This window comes from Haliotis rubra, unplaced genomic scaffold (genome assembly GCF_003918875.1).
Source record: "Haliotis rubra isolate DU_JTF1 unplaced genomic scaffold, ASM391887v1 Scf444, whole genome shotgun sequence".
In the NCBI taxonomy this organism is placed as follows: domain Eukaryota; kingdom Metazoa; phylum Mollusca; class Gastropoda; order Lepetellida; family Haliotidae; genus Haliotis; species Haliotis rubra.
In genome coordinates, this window is record NW_025767129.1 from 208,324 (window position 1) to 228,146 (window position 19,823).

Consider the following 19,823-nt stretch of genomic DNA (forward strand, 5'->3'; position numbering starts at 1 on the left):
TTGCAGCCACTAGGCGCATCGAGTTAATGTGGCTTTCCCATGGTACACTATATCGTGATTACAGCCCATTCCTGTTGAACCTTTATTTACGTTTATTTCATTATTTACATTCATGCTGTACATTCATTCATTCTGATAAAAACGGCCTCTTTACAAATGAAAGAGATGAGGGAAAATATTTCTTATATGGGCATTTATTATGCGCTAAACTCCATTCACTATGTAAATGCTCATAGCGCTAACAATTACAGCACAACACATTATTACGTGTATAATGCATTATTCTGTGCAAACGTTTAGCCACTCTTGAAGATCTTTGAAGCTAAATGATCTCAAACCTCAATAATCAAATCGTTTCCTTAGAAGGACAGTCGTAGTATGTGAGTATGGTTTTACGTATCTTTAAGCAATGTTTCCAGCAATATCACAGTGAGAGACACCGGAGACGGGCTTCACACACTGTACCCTCTTTGAGATTCGAACTCGGGTATCCGGTGTGACAAGCGACCTGCCAAGTCATAGAGCCATGCAATAGTAACGCTAAGGACCTAATAACGTGACTGATCACGCCAGGACCAAAGATGTAAAGTCCTGATTGCCGAGGTTCCACTGTAGGAAGGTCGACGTAAACAGAGTTCATTTTTCATTTAAACATAAACACAAACGTCCACTGCCTTTATCCCCAAGGAAGCTGGGCCTATCAGAAGTTCCTCAAGCATGACCTTCTAGACTTTGTACTGGGGTGTCAGATTGTATGTTTCTCTATTGTACATTCAGTTACTCGTGTGTATGTGTTCTCACATCTAACTGAAGCTTGCTGTGATTTGTGTGTCAATAAACTCTTTCCAAGAAATAATATAATCTCCGTTTCTGTGTATCTATGACATAACCGGAAACAAGTTTTCAATGTTCATGACACACTGTTTGTCCATGTCAACTCAAGTAGGCTACCTATGGCCCGCGGCATGACGTTCTGATTCAGTTATAAAATATTTCATACCCGAACTGCTTAGAGATACTTTCCACTCCAAGCTAAAGTTTAGTCAGTGTCCACATTTACCACCATATTTCTTATGCTATGTACAACAGTGTACAACTGTCGCTCTATATACAGCTGTGTACAACTGTCGCTCTATATACAGCTGTGTACAACTGTCGCTCTATATACAGCTGTGTACAACTGTCGCTCTATATACAGCTGTGCACAACTGTCGCTCTATATACAACTGTGTACAACTGTCACTCTATATACAGCTGTGTACAACTGTCGCTCTATATACAACTGTGTACAACTGTCGCTCTATATACAACTGTGTACAACTGTCGCTCTATAAACAGCTGTGTACAACTGTCGCTCTATATACAGCTGTGTACAACTGTCGCTCTATAAACAACTGTGTACAACTGTCGCTCTTTCTACAACTGTGTACAACTGTCGCTCTATATACAACTGTGTACAACTGTCGCTCTATATACAACTGTTCTCTCAGGATGTCTCTATGTTGAGTGCGTTCTGCGTACCATAGGGGCACTAGAAGATGTGATATTTCCATGGTCGACTGAAAACCTGGGCCTAGATTTTCGAAGCTCTCTTAGCGCTAAGATTGTCGTAAGTGACATACATTTACATTTGCTTACGATACTATCTTAGCGCTAAGAGAGCTTAAAAAATCTAGGCCCTGACTCGTGTAGTCCTTTAGCCAGCGAGACTAAGACGGCATGACCTGAACAAATGAGCCGGGGTATTGAAGCACTGGGGGTGGGGGGTGGGGGCGGGGTGACGTGCACAGAGCAGGTACCCACAGAATGACACTTACGGGTGGAGACATGTCTGCGTTATGTCGGAGGGCACCACATACGTATAAAATAATTTGAATGTGGTTCTATCACTTGTACAACAGAGTAGTAAATTGTGAACTGTGCTGTGTTCAGAGACGTTGAGTGCTCCACCCTCCGAGTGAGTGAGTGAGTAAGTGTGATTTTACGCAGCTTTTAGCAATACCCAGAAATGTACCCATGTGGGGAATCGAACCCGGGTCTTCAGCGTGACGCTTTATAAACCAGGCTTCCCCTAGCCAGACTCTGGGCCTATATTTTCTAAGCTCTCTTAGCGCTAAGATAGTCGTAAGTGCCATACATTAGCATAAACTTCCGACTACCTTAGCGCTAGGAGAGCTTCGAAAATATAGGCCCAGAGTCTGGCTGGGGGAAGCCTGGTTTAGATGCTGGTCTGTGGCAGTGATCAGGATACATAGAATATATTGATACAAGAGTTCTCCTTGCATTATTAAAATCTCATTTAACTTCTCTACTTGCTTGTGTTACAGGATGTCACCGTTTTGTCACGTGACAGGGCGACAGGAAGGTTGCATAATGTTTTGTCAAAGTAGAAAAGAACGTTTCTTGGAAGGTGACAATCTGTCGGCCTTGAGCGCTTCCTCGAGCACAATGAACGTGTGGCATACCCCTTGTGTGTAGCCGCTCTTCCACGAACAGGAGCAGTTACACGCACTATATCTCAGATGTTATTCTCCTGTTTTATGGTGATATAATAGACACAGTTTGTTTTGTGTCCCCCAAATACTTCGTACAGAACTGTTAACGTAAATCCACAACTGTCTGCGGGATATACATGTATAGTTACGCTGTATTTAGATCCTTGCAAAATAAACACATTTAGGTATAGCTTTGATTGCTAAATGTTCAGAGAATACCTGTTTCATGCTCTATATTTTCAACACCGAAAGATGACTTACAAGCTGGTAATTGATTTAACCGATTCTACTTTTTCAATTTGTTGTTTGCTAACCTTGTTATCATCTTTCTATACCACACACAGTAACTAGGATATCATAAACCATCAGGACAATACCAAACACAGTTACTATGATATCACCAACCATCAGGACAATACCACAGATAGTATCAATGATATCACCAACAATCAGGACAATACCACACACAGTTACTATGATATCACCAACCATCAGGACAATACCAAACACAGTAACAACGATATCAACAATCATCGGGACAATACCACACACAGTAACAATGATATCACCAACCATCAGGACAATACCACACACAGTAACAATGATATCACCAACCATCAGGACAATGCCACACACAGTAACAATGATATCACCAACCATCAGGACAATACCACACACAGTAACTATGATATCACCACCCATCAGGACAATACCAAACACAGTAACTATAATATCACCAACCATCAGGACAATACCACACACAGTAACTATGGTATCACCAACCATCAGGACAATACCACACACAGTTACTATGATATCACCAACCATAAGGACAATACCACACACAAGAACTATGGTATCACCAACCATCAGGACAATACCACACACAAGAACTATGGTATCACCAACCATCAGGACAATACCACACACAGTAACAATGATATCACCAACCATCAGGACAAAACCACGCACAGTTACTATGGTACCAACAACCATCAGGACAATACCACACACAGTAACAATGATATCACGAACCATCAGGACAACACCACACACAATAACAATGATATCACCAACCATCAGGACAATACCAACCAGTAACAGTGATATCACCAACCATCAGGACAATACCAAACACAGTAACAATGATATCACCAACCATCAGGACAATACCACACACAGTAACAATGATAACACCAACCATCAGGACAATACCACCAACAGTAACAATGATATCACCAACCATCAGGACAATACCACACACAGTAACTATGGTATCACCAACCATCAGGACAATACCACACACAGTTACTATGATATCACCAACCATCAGGGCAATACCACACAATTACAATGATATCACCAACCATCAGGACAATACCACACAGTAACAATGATATCACCAACCATCAGGACAATACCACATACAGTAACTATGATATCACCAACCAGCAGGACAAACCACACACAGTATCAATGATATCACCAACCATCAGGAAAATACGACACACAGTAACTATGATATCACCAACAATCAGAAAAACCCACACACAGTAGCAATGATATCACCAACCATCAGGACAATACCACAAACAGTAATAATGATATCATCAACCATCAGGAAAATACCACACACAGTAACTAGGATATCACCAACCATCAGGACAATACCACACACAGTTACTATGATATCACCAAGCATCAGGAGAAAACCACACACAGTAACAATGATATCACCTACCATCAGGACAATACTGCACACAGTAACTATGATATCACCAACTATTAGGACAATACCACACACAGTAACAATGATATCACCAACCATCAGGACAATACCACACAGTAACAATGATATCACGAACCATCATGACAATACCAAACACCATAAGAATGATATCACCAACCATCAGGACAATACCACACACAATAACAAAGATATCACCAACCATCAGGACAATACCACACACAGTAACAATGATATCACCAACCATCTGGACAAAACCAAACACAGTAACAATGATATCACCAACCATCAGGACAATACCACACACAATCACAATGATATCACCAACCATCAGGACAATACCACACACAGTAAGAATGATATCGCCAATCATCAGGACAATACCACACACAGTAACAATGATATCACCAACCATCAGGACAATATCACACACAGTAACAATGATATCACTAAAAAACGAAACACAATAATTATCATATTTCCAACCATGGGGACAAAATATGAGACACAATAGCTATGATATCACCATCTATCGAGGCAAAATACGAGACACAATAGCTATGATATCACCATCTATAGGGACAAAATATGAGACACAACAGCTATGATATCACCATCTATCGGGACAAAATACGAGACACAATAGCTATGATATCACCATCTATCGGGACAAAATATGAGACACAATAGCCATGATATCACCATCTATCGGGGCAAAATATTAGACATAATGGCTATGATATCACCATCTATCGGGACAAAATACGAGACAATAGCTATGATATCACCATCTATCCTGACAAATATGAGACACAATAGCTATGATATCACCATCTATCGGGACAAATATGAGACACAATAGCTATGATATCACCATCTATCGGGACAAAATACGAGACACTGTAACAGCAAACGCGATCGCATCCTTCGTAAGGAAAATGTCAGACAGAATAAACATGATATCACCGTACCCAAAATGGTAGCTTAAGGACATTCTTCGTAAGGTCCTCAGAGACTTCATTGCCTTGTCTACTGTCGAGATGCTGGTGCCGCCACGCAACCACTGACGCCATGGGTGCCAGGACATAGCAACCTTCCGTGGAATTCCATTACATTTAACGAGTTCATGATTTGGTATCTAACGAGTTTGATACTAAATATTTCACGAGTTTAATAAAAATAGTATTTCACGGAAGCGAGTTTAGTATTCTGTTTATTACTCTCCAACAATATTCGCGGTAGGTTTTATATCAGTGCGGCAGAAATACAATTATATATATGTAGTCCAAATCTTTTGCGTGTGAAATTTTCGTTACAATAACATCATTATCATAACAAATAATTATAATTATAACCTATGACTACTAATGATGTCGACTGCTAAGACATAAACGACTTACATGGAGAAATATAATAATATGATGTTATTGTTATGTAATCAGTGTATGTATTACATATATTATTGTGGAAATATTTGTGACAAGTCTTATGATCTATTTGAATGTCGATTATATTCAGTTTAGAGAGACGTGTCTAATAACGCAGTATTGTAAATAACAATATAAACTGTATATCAGAATCTGTGCAAAATATGTTATGCGCGTTTTTATGATTTTGTTGCGTGAAAAACGCAGGTTTCTGCGTTAACGCAAACACTGACTCCAATATAAATTGATAGAAACTGCCTGCAGCGTGATGACTCTTAGCTTTCCGCAAGTCAAGCAAGGTCTAATACCATTGTGACAGAGGTATTAGCAATGTGACGTCATATTGTAACCCATTATGACGTCATACGTCTAGCGGTATTACACTAGTGTAATATTGCCCTAAACGTCTATCACTGCAGTATCATCAACGGGCGAGTAATAAGGCTCCATATACAACATACGTGTCACGTGAGCATCCCTTGGTATCAACCTCTCCTCTTAACTTCATAGTGAAGTGTAGAAGTTACATCGTTATAACTGTACCTGTCAAATACGGGTAATGCCGACAAACATACATATTGGTGGCCATACACTAGGTTCGATCATCTGTTCAGCTAGCCGGAATATCACCACGAAACAAATGCATGAGTATTCGCTGGAGGGGACTGACAGGATCTAATGATCACTCACGGTGACCTGTAAACGAACATAGTCGACGTGCATGTTTGCTCATACTATCAACCACTACGTTTGTCTCAGATTTGTACAAGCTGTCGTCACACAGCCGGACCATTCCTATGTGAGTAGTTCAGAATTAGACATTTAGTATAACACAACATTCATATATTCTTCCTGGTAATGTCGACAACTCCTCTTTGTGTGTTAATTCCATGAAGACAATCACTTAATGTTTGTACCAGGAATTCCAGCTACCCACAGGATGAGATAGTATATCAGTGAGCGGATCGCTTGCTTCCCGTCAGGGTCACTGCCACAGCAGGGTCAGCAAACAGTTCTCTGAAAAGCAGTCTGGATATTCTACTTCCGTCTTTCAAGAATATACTAACTACTGTCCTTGAATGGGGCTATCATCATTATTGTCACAATGTCAAGGTCCAGACGCCAACAGTAACCAGGTACCTAAGCATGGTAATTAACATGGGCCTGCATATTTTGACAACTTTGTTCAGGACTGATGTCAGCTGCAACATTCCTCTACGTTTAGGTCAAACATAAACAAATATTAACTAGGACGCCAACTGTTTGTGATAACTGTTCCACTACAACATCATGAAACCATTGCCTCGCAATTAAGACAATGAGTCGAGCCGGGAGCTGAAACACAAGAATTGCAGCTGTTTCCGTATTTCAGTTATAACACGGCATGTAAGTAATTCAGTTATATCACGGCATGTAAGTATTTCAGTTATATCACGGCATGTAAGTATTTCAGTTATATCACGGCATGTACGTATTTCAGTTATATCACGGCATGTAAGTATTTCAGTTGTATCACGGCATGTAAGTATTTCAGTTATATCACGGCATGTAAGTATTTCAGTTATATCACGGCATGTAAGTATTTCAGTTATATCACGGCATGTAAGTATTTCAGTTATATCACGGCATGTAAGTATTTCAGTTCTATCACGGCATGTAAGTAATTCAGTTATAACACGATGAGTCCGTATTTCAGTTATATCACGGCATGTAAGTATTTCAGTTATATCACGGCATGTAAGTATTTCAGTTCTATCACGGCATGTAAGTAATCAGTTCTATCACGGCATGTAAGTAATTCAGTTATATAATGGCATGCAAGTATTTCAGTTCTATCACGGCATGTAAGTAATCAGTTCTATCACGGCATGTAAGTAATTCAGTTATATAATGGCATGCAAGTATTTCAGTTCTATCACGGCATGTAAGTAATTCAGTTCTATCACGGCATGTAAGTAATTCAGTTATATCACGGCATGTAAGTATTTCAGTTCTATTACGGCATGTAAGTAATTCAGTTCTATTACGGCATGTAAGTAATTCAGTTCTATCACGGCATGTAAGTAATTCAGTTCTATCACGGCATGTAAGTAATTCAGTTATATAATGGCATGCAAGTATTTCAGTTATATCACGGCATGTAAGTAATTCAGTTCTATCACGGCATGTAAGTAATTCAGTTCTATCACGGCATGTAAGTATTTCAGTTCTATCACGGCATGTAAGTAATTCAGTTATATAATGGCATGTAAGTAATTCAGTTCTATCACGGCATGTGAGTAATTCAGCTATATCACTTCATATAATTTCAGTTATAGCACGGTGGGTCCGTATTTCAGGTCCAGAAATGGGCTTCACGCATTGAACCCATGTCAGGAATTGAACCCGTGTCTGCAGCGAGTGGATGCTGTAACAATGATGGTACCCCACCGCCACTGTATGTTGTTTAACGCCGCACACTATACAGAAGTCTTTAAAAAGGTCACATGCAACCAAAAAATCAAACATAATTAAAACACAATTATCACTTATTCATGACATATAACATACATTGCTGGTTATGAAAAAGCATATAAACAAAATTATAAGCGTACAATCGCAAATCAAAAGTGCAATATTGTGTACTTGGGTTTACTTCCCAAGAAACGAAGCAGCAGGGATACCGAACCCAGTCAGAGTGGGTGGGTGTGCACTCAAGTGTAACGGCTGGTTCGTTAGCAGATGCCCTCACGGCTCATCGTGTGTGTATATAGAGATGTTGGGTTTTGTAAATACATGCTCATTTTTTGTGTATAACATTTTGCAGTCAACAGACATCACAACATGTCATGTGAAGAAGTATCACACCTGCTTGTCTGTGTAATTACATAATGTGACAGAGACCGAACTCGGGCCATAAATCAATGCGGTTTTGTTTATGGTGTATAGCCTGATAGGTGTTAAGTTCAAATTGCATGTGGTCAGTGATCGAAGTTGTGTATTGAATATTGTCATTAGCAGACAGGCAGGCAGACACATAGGTGTCAATAAAACAGACATTGAGTTTTGTCTGTGACAACAACATATCTAATCACAGTTAGAAATTCTGTCAACGCTAAATAATGACATTGCTTTTAAGTATCGAACTGAGAAAGTGACTAGGTAAGAAGAACGTGTGGTGAAATAGACAAATGAAATTATATAAACAGTTAAATCGGTAATGTACTGTAATAACATATAAAAAGCTCGCGCCTGTGAAATATCAACAAAATATTAGAAAAATAGCTCACACCAAAGCCTTCACCGAATATTCACCGGACAACCCGCTTCCCAGCTCAGCGAACCTATTTCACTGTGCAGCCCAGCTGTTAAAACCACTTGAATTCCCCCAAGCGCTGGGGGAAAATTAGTAAATTGTTTGAACTACGATTTCGCGCATTTTTTTTCACCTCGTTATTTTTCAACTTTTTAAGTTGAATTTGCATTTTTGATGATTTGTTTCGGTAAGTCCATACCGAAAGCTATCAGAATCTGCAAAGTTGTGTTTTACGTTGCATGTGACCTTAAAGTTTCAAGCGGAGGTTTGCACAAATGAACCCTGATAATGTACCTGATTAAGAACAAGTTACGTTTTAGAGAACATGACAAACGTGGAACCGTGTCATTTACAGAATCTCAGGATTACCATTCATTTTAGATCAATGCTTGTGATGCCAGTCATTGGATTGTCCGGTCCAGACCGGATTATTTAAACACCATGTCATAGGGATTGAATTCTTGTTCAACATCAATCAAACAGACAAATATTAACGGTCGGCCAGGAGACGAAACAAGTGACATTTGGACATCTGAGTTAGCTCTTTTACTCTGTGTGGTTCGGTTGTGTGAGGGAGTGAGTATCGGTTTATGCTGCTTTAAGCGTTATCTCAGCAGCATTACGGAAGAGGACTCCTATATGTTGTACCCATGAGAGGAATCAATCCCGGATCGTACAATTTACCAATTAGGCGACCACACCGTGCCCATTGGATCAGGATACTAGGAACAATGTGGGGTTCCAATAAACACGTGGCTGTGCTCCCACGTGGCCCTCCAGGGGTCTTAATGAACAGAGTGGGATAATGTAGGGTCGCGTTAGTGACACGAAAGTGACAAGAATATGCACCGCGGGATTATCCATTCTGTACCCTTCAGTTTGAGACAACCGATTTCGAGATAAAGACAATGGACTGTATGTCCTCAAATCTACATATACAACAACTCTGGCCCAGGTACACAGGAACCTTCTATTATTTACTGTTTGAAAGAAACCGTCCGAATGTCGCGATGACCCGCCCCCCAACAAAGAATATGTGCACCTGTCCTTTAAATTTCTGTAATTGATGTTGTGACGTCCGATCGATTTGTCAGCTGATATGAGTAACCCATATCTAAAGTTACACTTGCATGAGATTGCATTACATTAACCCAGTGACTCCGCCCATTTGTCCATATTTGGGAGCCCACTATCCACGGAAGACGATCGTTTCCCGGAAGGCCGAGCACTACAGTATATACACACGATACAATAATACCGTCAGAACAGTCGTTCACGAAGCAGCGCTGGTCTCGATGTGTCATTGACAATGAAAGTACCAGCGGGCTCAAATACCGGGGCAACTGTTCAGATGTCTGTGGACTGTTCTCCAGACATCCAGGGGACATCAGCTGTGAAAGGAGATGGACCGCAGCCTGTCCACAGGTCCAGTATCGGACAGTGTAGGTGCAGGTGCGCTCACGCCAGGTTGCAGAACTTTCTGCTGCCGTTGACTCTTGGTATAGCGGTGCTCGGACTTCTGGTTGCTGCACGTGCAAATTTCAGAGAGGTTAGCACGTGCAGATTAAGTGCAGAGGATAAACTATTGTTGCAAAAATTACAATCATTTAATACTCCACACAAGGGTGAAGATGAGGAAACAGAGGAAATTGATCTTAGCCCCCAAGAATTCCTGACAAGTCATTCTCAGCAGGTAGGTCAATTTGGACAACATTTAACATGATATTTCTGTCTGTATGTTGTCTGTTTGTGTGGAGTATGTCAACAAAGGGGAGGCAACTCACGTGAGTATAATACCCCATGACAAGGTTGTATTTCCACGAATTAGTTTCCTCGTATCTATTTTCGAGCTCAGCCGTAGCATTGCGTTTTGTTCAGGTAAGAAACTGTCGATAAGCAAATGCACTTCCTTGTGTGATCAGCTACCCGGGAGCTGACTGTAGAGATCACTGTGGTGGAGAAAACATGTAAACAAACACGGCATTACTTAGAGTCACAAATACGCTAGACTAGATGTCGCTTGCTTTGAAGTGTGTGTCAGATATCAACTACCCAGGGTGTCGGTACTGGCGTATGTGGGCTATACCTTACGATGTAGCTAGCTGCCCCTCAACAAGTAAACTCACAAACTATCGCTTGGAATAAATGATGTGCTCACATTTATACAATGACTGCGCATTAAAACAATTCATTAATAATATACATTATACATTCACAAGCATACACTCACATTTACATATAATGTTCATACAGAAACATACGCACACAAACACTGATTCAAACATACTCAAAAATACACTGAAAACACACACGAACACACACACACACACACACACACACACACTGTGTTATGGAGATGTTACAATGTGACGTCAGGAAGATACTGTACACATGTTTACGAGCCCAGCTGGTGGGTGTGTGGGTTTATTGGTGGGTGTAGGGGTGGGGATGTGACATTCTTCTTTCTGGCATCTTTCTACCCCACATTGTAATGTAGATATAATCTGATTTCGTTTTGTTCATTTTAGATCAACGACGTGGTTGAGGATGATGTCGGTGGCGACACCGTGGGCGGCTTGTCTCTCCTGCACCGTGTTGCACGAGCGGCAGGTACGACAGCGGCCCCTCGGCGCAAGTCCAAAAAATGTAAGTGTTTAGATGGTCGCGTTTGTATGTCACAGCGTTTGTTGGGCAACATCAACCGTCCACTGTAGCTTTGCTCGCTCACACATGTACATAACACATGGCATAATGTCAATGTTTATTTTTCGAATAAGGAGAACTTTCATATTTGTCCGGTGAAATCAGCTATGTATTTACAGATTTTACACAGAACTTTTAAACATAAAGACATTTATCTATTACAAGTGTAATTTTTTATCGATATTTTGACAACTTGAATTAGATTAAAATAGTCATGTAACACATATTTGTTTTGTTAATTGCTTTTAATCAGCAATGTTTATTTATTGATAACTGTTAATTAGTTTTTCTCATTTCTTGTCAGCTAAAAGGCGGAGGAAGGTGAGTGCATCTTTATTTGTTGACAATATTCTGAGGACATATCAACTAAATATATTGAAGTTTATTAAAGTTTACTGCTGTCTTCTGAATTATGTGTCATTGGTTATTATCAATAACAACAGCAATAACAATAGCAATAGCAATAGCAATCAAGGGCACGCTGATAAAGGATTCCTTTCACATTTTAGTTTACAATTTTTAAAAATTAAACAGCTAAAGAAGAATTAATATTTTGTGTCAGTGGCAAGAGACCTTAACCATTACGATTGTAACAAGTATTAGTAGCTGAACTTTGTTTCCCAGTCCAAGTCCAAGTCCAAGTCCATCCGTGCGGCCCACTACATCCCCAAGTTCTGGAAAGACAGGACGGAGGAGGAGTTTGGGCGTGGTCAGTATAACTAACAACTTGACAATCTTCATGTCACCTTCACGTGCACTCACATTTCCCTTTACACAAGCTAGTCTCAATCATGTGGTTTACGAATAATAGTTCTAATATGCTGGCTGTTCAAATGAGCTACTACTGATGTACTTGGCCGTTACATATAATATAGATTTGACAGTTTTACTCTCATAACAAACCATTTTGATGTTGACTTAACACAACTAGTTCAAAGTATTGTCTCGTCATCCGGATTTATGCCTTTTACACATTATCAGTTTGTGGTGGACTAACATATGTCTGTAAATACTTGATATAGTGTCGACCGACCTATTTCCCCCACGCTGTTCGTCTTTAGAAATACTAGAGTAGGAATAACGCCGAGTCATCAAGCAAACGGTTCCCTTTTGAACTATAACTTTTAGGTTCGGTGCATTGTGTCTTTTTAGTTTCAAAATACACAAATAAATTATGTTTTGAAGGAAAGTTGTACCCTTTCGTTGCAGATACAATGTGCATTAGTGTGGCTAAATGGGGCGGTCGGGCATGCAGAAACCGAACTCTTGAAATGAAATGTAATATTCTTCTTGACTTTTCTATGATCAATAGATATAGAGATATAACATTCCAATTAAACGTTTACTTGTTTATTGGCATTCCTGAACTGTATATGGGTCTTTTCAGTTTAATTGTTTAAAATTTCACTTGATAATTATAGCTAATATTTTTAAACATTCGAAAGCCATCGTTTGCATATAGCAGATGCTTGCAGATATTTCTGCATATAAATGCACTAGACAAAAGGTTGCACTTTATGAAGTTTTTTTTGCCTATTTGCAAAGTACACAATTTAGGTGCTTTTGGAAACCCTTTAGATTGGAGTAGATTCTGATGTCATTCCGCAAAATAAAAGATACGAAACTGTTATATAGTTTAATTTAGATTAGAACTGGCAGTGTAAACGGATTCGACAAAAGTGCCAAATGAGATACTATATTCACTCAGAAACCTTCAAAAACAAATGAAATCATACGTGTAAATATTATACATAAAATAATCTACCAAAATGTTATCGTCATTAAAAGTATTGTAAGTTTCACCGTATTACATACTGTTGTTTTCTGTTCAGCTGGGAGTATGAAGTTCTTCCACCCTGCCGACTGGGTGGCCAGGAACCGCCATATCAACATGCCCGCCACACAGGACGAGGACAGTGGGAAGTTCACGATCACGGAGAGCGGCCTGTACCTGTTATATAGCAGTGTGAGTGCCAGTGTGAGTGTCACGAGCGTGGGGGAGTGTGGAGTGTGAGTGGTTCTAATTAACTGCACTACGTCCATGCATAACGTCCGTCTAAAATATGCATTGGAAAAGTCCAATAAGAAGCAGAAGGTATAACTTGTACGTAAAGGGGCACAGAATGATGTTCATATCAAGAAACAATTGCCGTATTCATTTTAGGAGTAGCATACAGTGCGGTGACTGTACTAATTCTGTAATCACAACAATTCACGTGCAAGGACACATTCAGTAAAATATAGTTTTCCAGATAGTGGCATGTAGACTTGCACAAGTCTCTAAGGCAATCACCATTAGTTAATTATTTCCAAAACTATAAATAATAAGAACCCATTAACCCTCTAACAGACTGGTGTCCTGTGCTGTCTGCTTGTCTAGATGTGCCTCTTTAAACGATAGCAATACTATACATCCATGGACGTAGCATTCAGTACAGCCTTGGAGTAAGGCTAAACCCGGGCTTATCTGACACATGTCCACGTCTACGGTACGGTGCGTTATTGAGACCGTAGTAACATCTCAGTAACTTCCTGGTGCAGTGGTACAGCAACATCGTCAAGTTACTGCATCAGTACACGTGTTACCGAAAACACGCCAACATGTCCTGAATACTTGTTTTATACTGGAGACACGTTATGAGATCTTATATCACCTAAACTGTGATATTATATATTGTCAATTAATTCCATATCGATACCATCCGATTAGTTGCAACATGTTTGCAAAGTTGAATGTATACGGTTATCTGTCCATCTAAATTCAAACCTCTTGACAATATTTATGAATCTACTTGCAGCATAACTTTACATACATGGCAGATATTACTCATGTCAGAAAGTTTTTTGCCAATTTTCACATTTGTCAATTTACGAAGACACAATATAGTCTATTATGATATAATATAATCTTAATGATTAATCAAAAAAAATGCTTTTTGTTTACAGATTCTGTTCTACGACAGCAAGCTGAAACAAAGCCAGGCGATCATTAAGAACGGCCAGCGACTGTTTAAGTGTATGGAGGGGGTGGACTACATCAACATGACAGCTGGGAAGACCTTCAACTCCAAATACAGAACATGCAGTAACTCAGGTGAGGCCAGCTCGGATCAAAGGATCAAACATTTGTTCTCAATATGTCTTGAAAAACACCCTGACGGGATTCTGAGTACATAATGCCTCCCTCCAGAATATTAGGAGCTGGACTCGACAAGTGTGTATCGCTGTACTCAATGGACGATATGATACCGTGTATAATGACTTAAGTGTGAAGACATAAGAATATATGTAATGCTATTCTGTGTTTCCCCGTTATGTAGAATACAATAACAGTAAATGAAGGACATCTGGTAATGTTTGCTTCAACAAATGACAGTGTAATAAATAATGATATTATTTTGTAAAACCCAGGTGTGACATATCTCGAGAAGGGAGATGTGATATCCGTGGATCTCCTCTATGACAACACTGTCCTTGACCTATCAGAAGACTCGACATTCTTTGGCTTGGTGCAATTACTTCCGGGTCCGAAGAAGAAGAAATCCCGATCTTAGCCAGTACCCTACAGCATAGAGAACACTCGTCTGGCAGCAACATCAGCAACAACAGTAGCGGCAACAACAGCAGTGTGTGCGTGAACTATGCTGACAGTATTGACGTCATTCTTGACGTAATCAGGGCTGAGGGAAGACGTAGGTAGGCCACTCCCGTCCTACCCAGGACAACAATGTGTACAGTTTGTTTGCACTGTAAATATCAGAAACGAGCACTCGAACGTGTATATAGCTGCTATATTTCAGAATCTCTGTACATACAAATTTCGCGTCATTATTCACAGGACATTTCGCGTTCATACAACTATGTTTGTTGTGATGTTCTGCCTGACATTCAGTCCGCCCACACATTAACGAACATTGGATCCATTTACACTCATTCCAGTATCATATATGTACAATGACATGTGTTCATACAAACAAAACTAATCTACACTATGTAATTAACCTCGCCCATTCATGCAGTTAGAAAGGCTGTTAAGGGTTGGCATGCACGTGACATGACAGCATTCAGTCTTGAACTTATTATGATGATCATATATTTGTACATATTCATCATTATAGACGCGTCAGTGCTTTCACTACACTGTCAGAGACGGATTGTAAATATCGAGCTGTACATCACACAACCGTTGGACGACCCATGAGAAGGTTTAATGCATTTTGAACAACACGTCTGAACAACATGGAGAGAATGTCATTGTTCTTAAAGGTGCCTTTTGACACGGTAGGCAGTTATATGTAAATATGTAAATAAACCGAATAATTCTCCTTTCAAGTATTGAACAACAACACTGCTATCAGGAAGTGTTACAGTCTCTTCAGGGGTCATATTGCAGTGTTACAGTCTCTTCAGGGGTCATATTGCAGTGTTACAGTCTCTTCAGGGGTCATATTGCAGTGTTACAGTCTCTTCAGGGGTCATATTGCAGTGTTGTGGTCTCTTCAGGGGTCATATTGCAGTGTTGTGGTCTCTTCAGGGGTCATATTGCAGTGTTGTGGTCTCTTCAGGGGTCATATTGCAGTGTTGTGGTCTCTTCAGGGGGCATATTGCAGTGTTGTGGTCTCTTCAGGGGTCATATTGCAGTGTTGTGGTCTCTTCAGGGGTCATATTGCAGTGTTCCAGTCTCTTCAGGGGTCATATTGCAGTGTTGTGGTCTCTTCAGGGGGCATATTGCAGTGTTACAGTCTCTTCAGGGGTCATATTGCAGTGTTGTGGTCTCTTCAGGGGTCATATTGCAGTGTTCCAGTCTCTTCAGGGGTCATATTGCAATGCTGTGGTCTCTTCAGGGGGCATATTGCAGTGCTGTGGTCTCTTCAGGGGTCATATTGCAGTGCTGGGGTCTCTTCAGGGGTCGTATTGCAGTGCTGTGGTCTCTTCACGGGGACATATTGCAGTGTTATGGTCTCTTCAGGGGTCATATTGCAGTGCTGTGGTCTCTTCAGGGGGCATATTGCAGTGTTGTGGTCTCTTCAGGGGTCATATTGCAGTGTTGTGGTCTCTTCAGGGGTCATATTGCAGTGTTCCAGTCTCTTCAGGGGTCATATTGCAGTGTTGTGGTCTCTTCAGGGGGCATATTGCAGTGTTACAGTCTCTTCAGGGGTCATATTGCAGTGTTATGGTCTCTTCAGGGGTCATATTGCAGTGTTCCAGTCTCTTCAGGGGTCATATTGCAATGCTGTGGTCTCTTCAGGGGGCATATTGCAGTGCTGTGGTCTCTTCAGGGGTCATATTGCAGTGCTGGGGTCTCTTCAGGGGTCGTATTGCAGTGCTGTGGTCTCTTCACGGGGGCATATTGCAGTGTTATGGTCTCTTCAGGGGTCATATTGCAGTGTTATGGTCTCTTCAGGGGGCATATTGCAGTGCTGTGGTCTCTTCAAGGGGCATATTGCAGTGTTGTGGGATCTTCACGGGGTCATATTGCAGTGCTGTGGTCTCTTCAGGGGTCATATTGCAGTGTTATGGTCTCTTCAGGGGGCATATTGCAGTGTTATGGTCTCTTCAGGGATCATATTGCAGTGTTATGGTCTCTTCAGGGGTCATAGTACAGTGCTGTGGTCTCTTCAGGGGGCATATTGCAGTGCTGTGGTCTCTTCAGGGGGCATATTGCAGTGCTGTGGCCTCTTCAGGGGGCATATTGCAGTGCTGTGGTCTCTTCAGGGGGCATATTGCAGTGTTGTTGTCTCTTCACCGGGTCATATTGCAGTGTTATGGTCTCTTCAGGGGGCATATTGCAGTGCTGTGGTCTCTTCACGGGGGTTAAATTGCACTGTTGTGGTTTCTTCAGGGGGCATATTGCAGTGTTATGGTCTCTTCAGGGGGCATATTGCAGTGTTATGGTCTCTTCACGGGGGTTAAATTGCACTGTTGTGGTTTCTTCAGGGGGCATATTGCAGTGCTGTGGTCTCTTCACGGGGGTTAAATTGCAGTGTTGTGGTCTCTTCAGGGGGCATATTGCAGTGTTGTGGTCTCTTCACGGGGGTCATATTGCACTGTTGTGGTCTCTTCAGGGGGTCGTGTTGCAACGTTGTGGTCTCTGCCCTGGGATAATATTACAACGTTGCATGTAAGATTTATCAGTGGGTAGACGAAGCTGAACTGGACATCTGCCTCATTGTAAATATGTCATTAATAAAACCTTCTAATGTTATACTTTCTTTGTTTTTATTTAGACATGAATATGTTCATGGGATACTGATTGAAAGAAGGCATTGATTTTATGTGAGATGTAAGTCATTAAGACAAAATCTGCCTACTTGGCTTCACCTGACAAGTACTGTTTACCTTATCCTCACACTGACTCATAGCATTTGCAGGTCATGTGATATGTTATACCACAAGCCAAATGCCTCTTATACACCGAGATGACGTAATTGCATGTAATACACGATGTACGTAATTACATTCTGGTCAATGTAACCAGGTGGTGGATACTTCAAGGTCCTCTTACCTAGGAGTATGGTGACCATTCGATTTCTGAGATATGGGTTCCAAATTCCTGGAAAAATATCTTTTTTGAAAGAGTAAACAAAAATTCAAAATACTGTAATGTATTGCTACGTCCTTTGTATGTTACCAGTTCCATTGTGTGAGGTGTAAGGCAGGAGGTGTAGGTGTGTTGTATCAACGTAAACACGTTTACTGACTGTCACGGCCATATTTAATCGGGAGGAGAAAATGTGATGTCATCCCACCACGATGTTATGCATGTGTATCCACCACAAGTCTCCTAACCTACCGGGGGCCCTGGGAGTAAACACTGTCTGTAATTTTCTCGGAACTATATTGTTAAGTCAATTGTCGCAATCACTAATACTCGCCATTGAAATGCACTACACCGTGAGTTGGCGCACATAGCAACGACCTTCAATCGTAAACAAACAGGTAGGTAACGTGTGGAGCACCCTGACCCGGTGACCCACCTCGCGGTGAGGGGTAGACAGATAGAGCCAGCTATAGGATGACAACGTGACTGGTAGACCATGTTGAAGCTGGTAGGACACTGTGGATCTAACCACTGACTGTCCGTCATCAACAGCAGAGGTCTATGTACACACGGCAATACAGAAAAGGGCACATGTGAAATAGAACATATATCTGATTAATATGTCAGAGAAGGTGAACTTTGCCCGCGTGTTCGTGTCAGCTCTGTGTATAACACGATAAGCCTGCACACAGCTAGTGACAAGCTAGGAGGCGACACAATTAGTACTTCTTCTTTTTTCATCATAAAGAATGTAGGCCTCCGGCCAATGTTCATACATACGCGTGGCCAGTTAGCATATAATGTATATGACAATATAGAGAGAGAGAGAGAGAGAGAGAAAAAGAAAGAATAATAATTAATCAGCAGGTTATTCTGGAACAGCTTGCATAAAAGATATACATGGCCAGCTTTCTGACTACATTAACATCAGTTGATCCCAAAAGCATGTTAAATTTATCACGCGTAGGGTATGATATAAATGTAGTAGGTATATACCTCTCACGCAGTGTTTTATACCGAACACAAACCAACAAAGCGTGATACTCATCTTCGATGTAGCCTTCATTACACACAATTGTTAGGCGTTTGAGATATAACCCCGTTCCAAAGGTACCTTTAAAGAAAGTATAATTTCTAGCTTTAGAACTGCTGAGAAGAGAGTAGTGCTCGTCCTGTTCAAACGATCATTTTAATCTTGCCATAACTTCCGCAATAAAGGATCTTTTACTAATTATTGTTTGTGACTCCCATGTATAGCCAAATCAAAGTCGAAACAGTAAGTACTTCAATTTAGAAACCCAATTATTTTTACCATTATTAGCTGCTTGTAAAAGCATGATATAACACTTCTGTAGATATCTTACATTAGGCATTTGTAAGAATCTAATCCAAAATTTTATGGAACGTTTGAATGCAAAAATACACACAGGGTATTTGCCACATTCACCCAGTACTGTGTAAGTTGGTGTCGATGTCTTCACTCCAAGGAAGCGTTTACACGCAAACATATGAATGGTTTCTATGTTTGTTACACTATCTAACCCCCAAACCTCAGACCCATAAAGTATAATAGACATAATTTTGGTGTCAAATATCCTGAAATATATTTCAAACG

The 19,823-nt window shown here is 40.6% G+C and overlaps 1 protein-coding gene across 9 annotated transcripts; it reads left to right on the plus strand.

Annotated features, from left to right (window-relative positions):
* The first annotated feature begins 10,187 nt into the window (after positions 1–10,187).
* On the plus strand, positions 10,188–17,238 carry LOC124289590. Of its 9 annotated transcripts, none has more exons than XM_046726171.1 (10): positions 10,189–10,657; positions 11,493–11,610; positions 11,972–11,988; positions 12,286–12,376; positions 12,877–12,945; positions 13,500–13,645; positions 14,614–14,761; positions 15,079–16,731; positions 16,978–17,022; positions 17,086–17,238. In XM_046726171.1, exons 1-8 carry the CDS (start codon positions 10,274–10,276, stop codon positions 15,219–15,221), a joined length of 1,116 nt encoding a protein of 371 aa, XP_046582127.1. In that variant the 5' UTR covers positions 10,189–10,273; the 3' UTR covers positions 15,222–16,731; positions 16,978–17,022; positions 17,086–17,238. The 9 variants fall into 9 exon arrangements, with proteins under 9 accessions (XP_046582131.1, XP_046582127.1, XP_046582128.1 ...); XM_046726172.1 differs by having other exon boundaries at positions 15,079–16,711; positions 16,916–17,022; XM_046726169.1 differs by having other exon boundaries at positions 15,079–16,327; positions 16,574–16,711; positions 16,916–17,238.
* Positions 17,239–19,823: the final 2,585 nt, after the last annotated feature.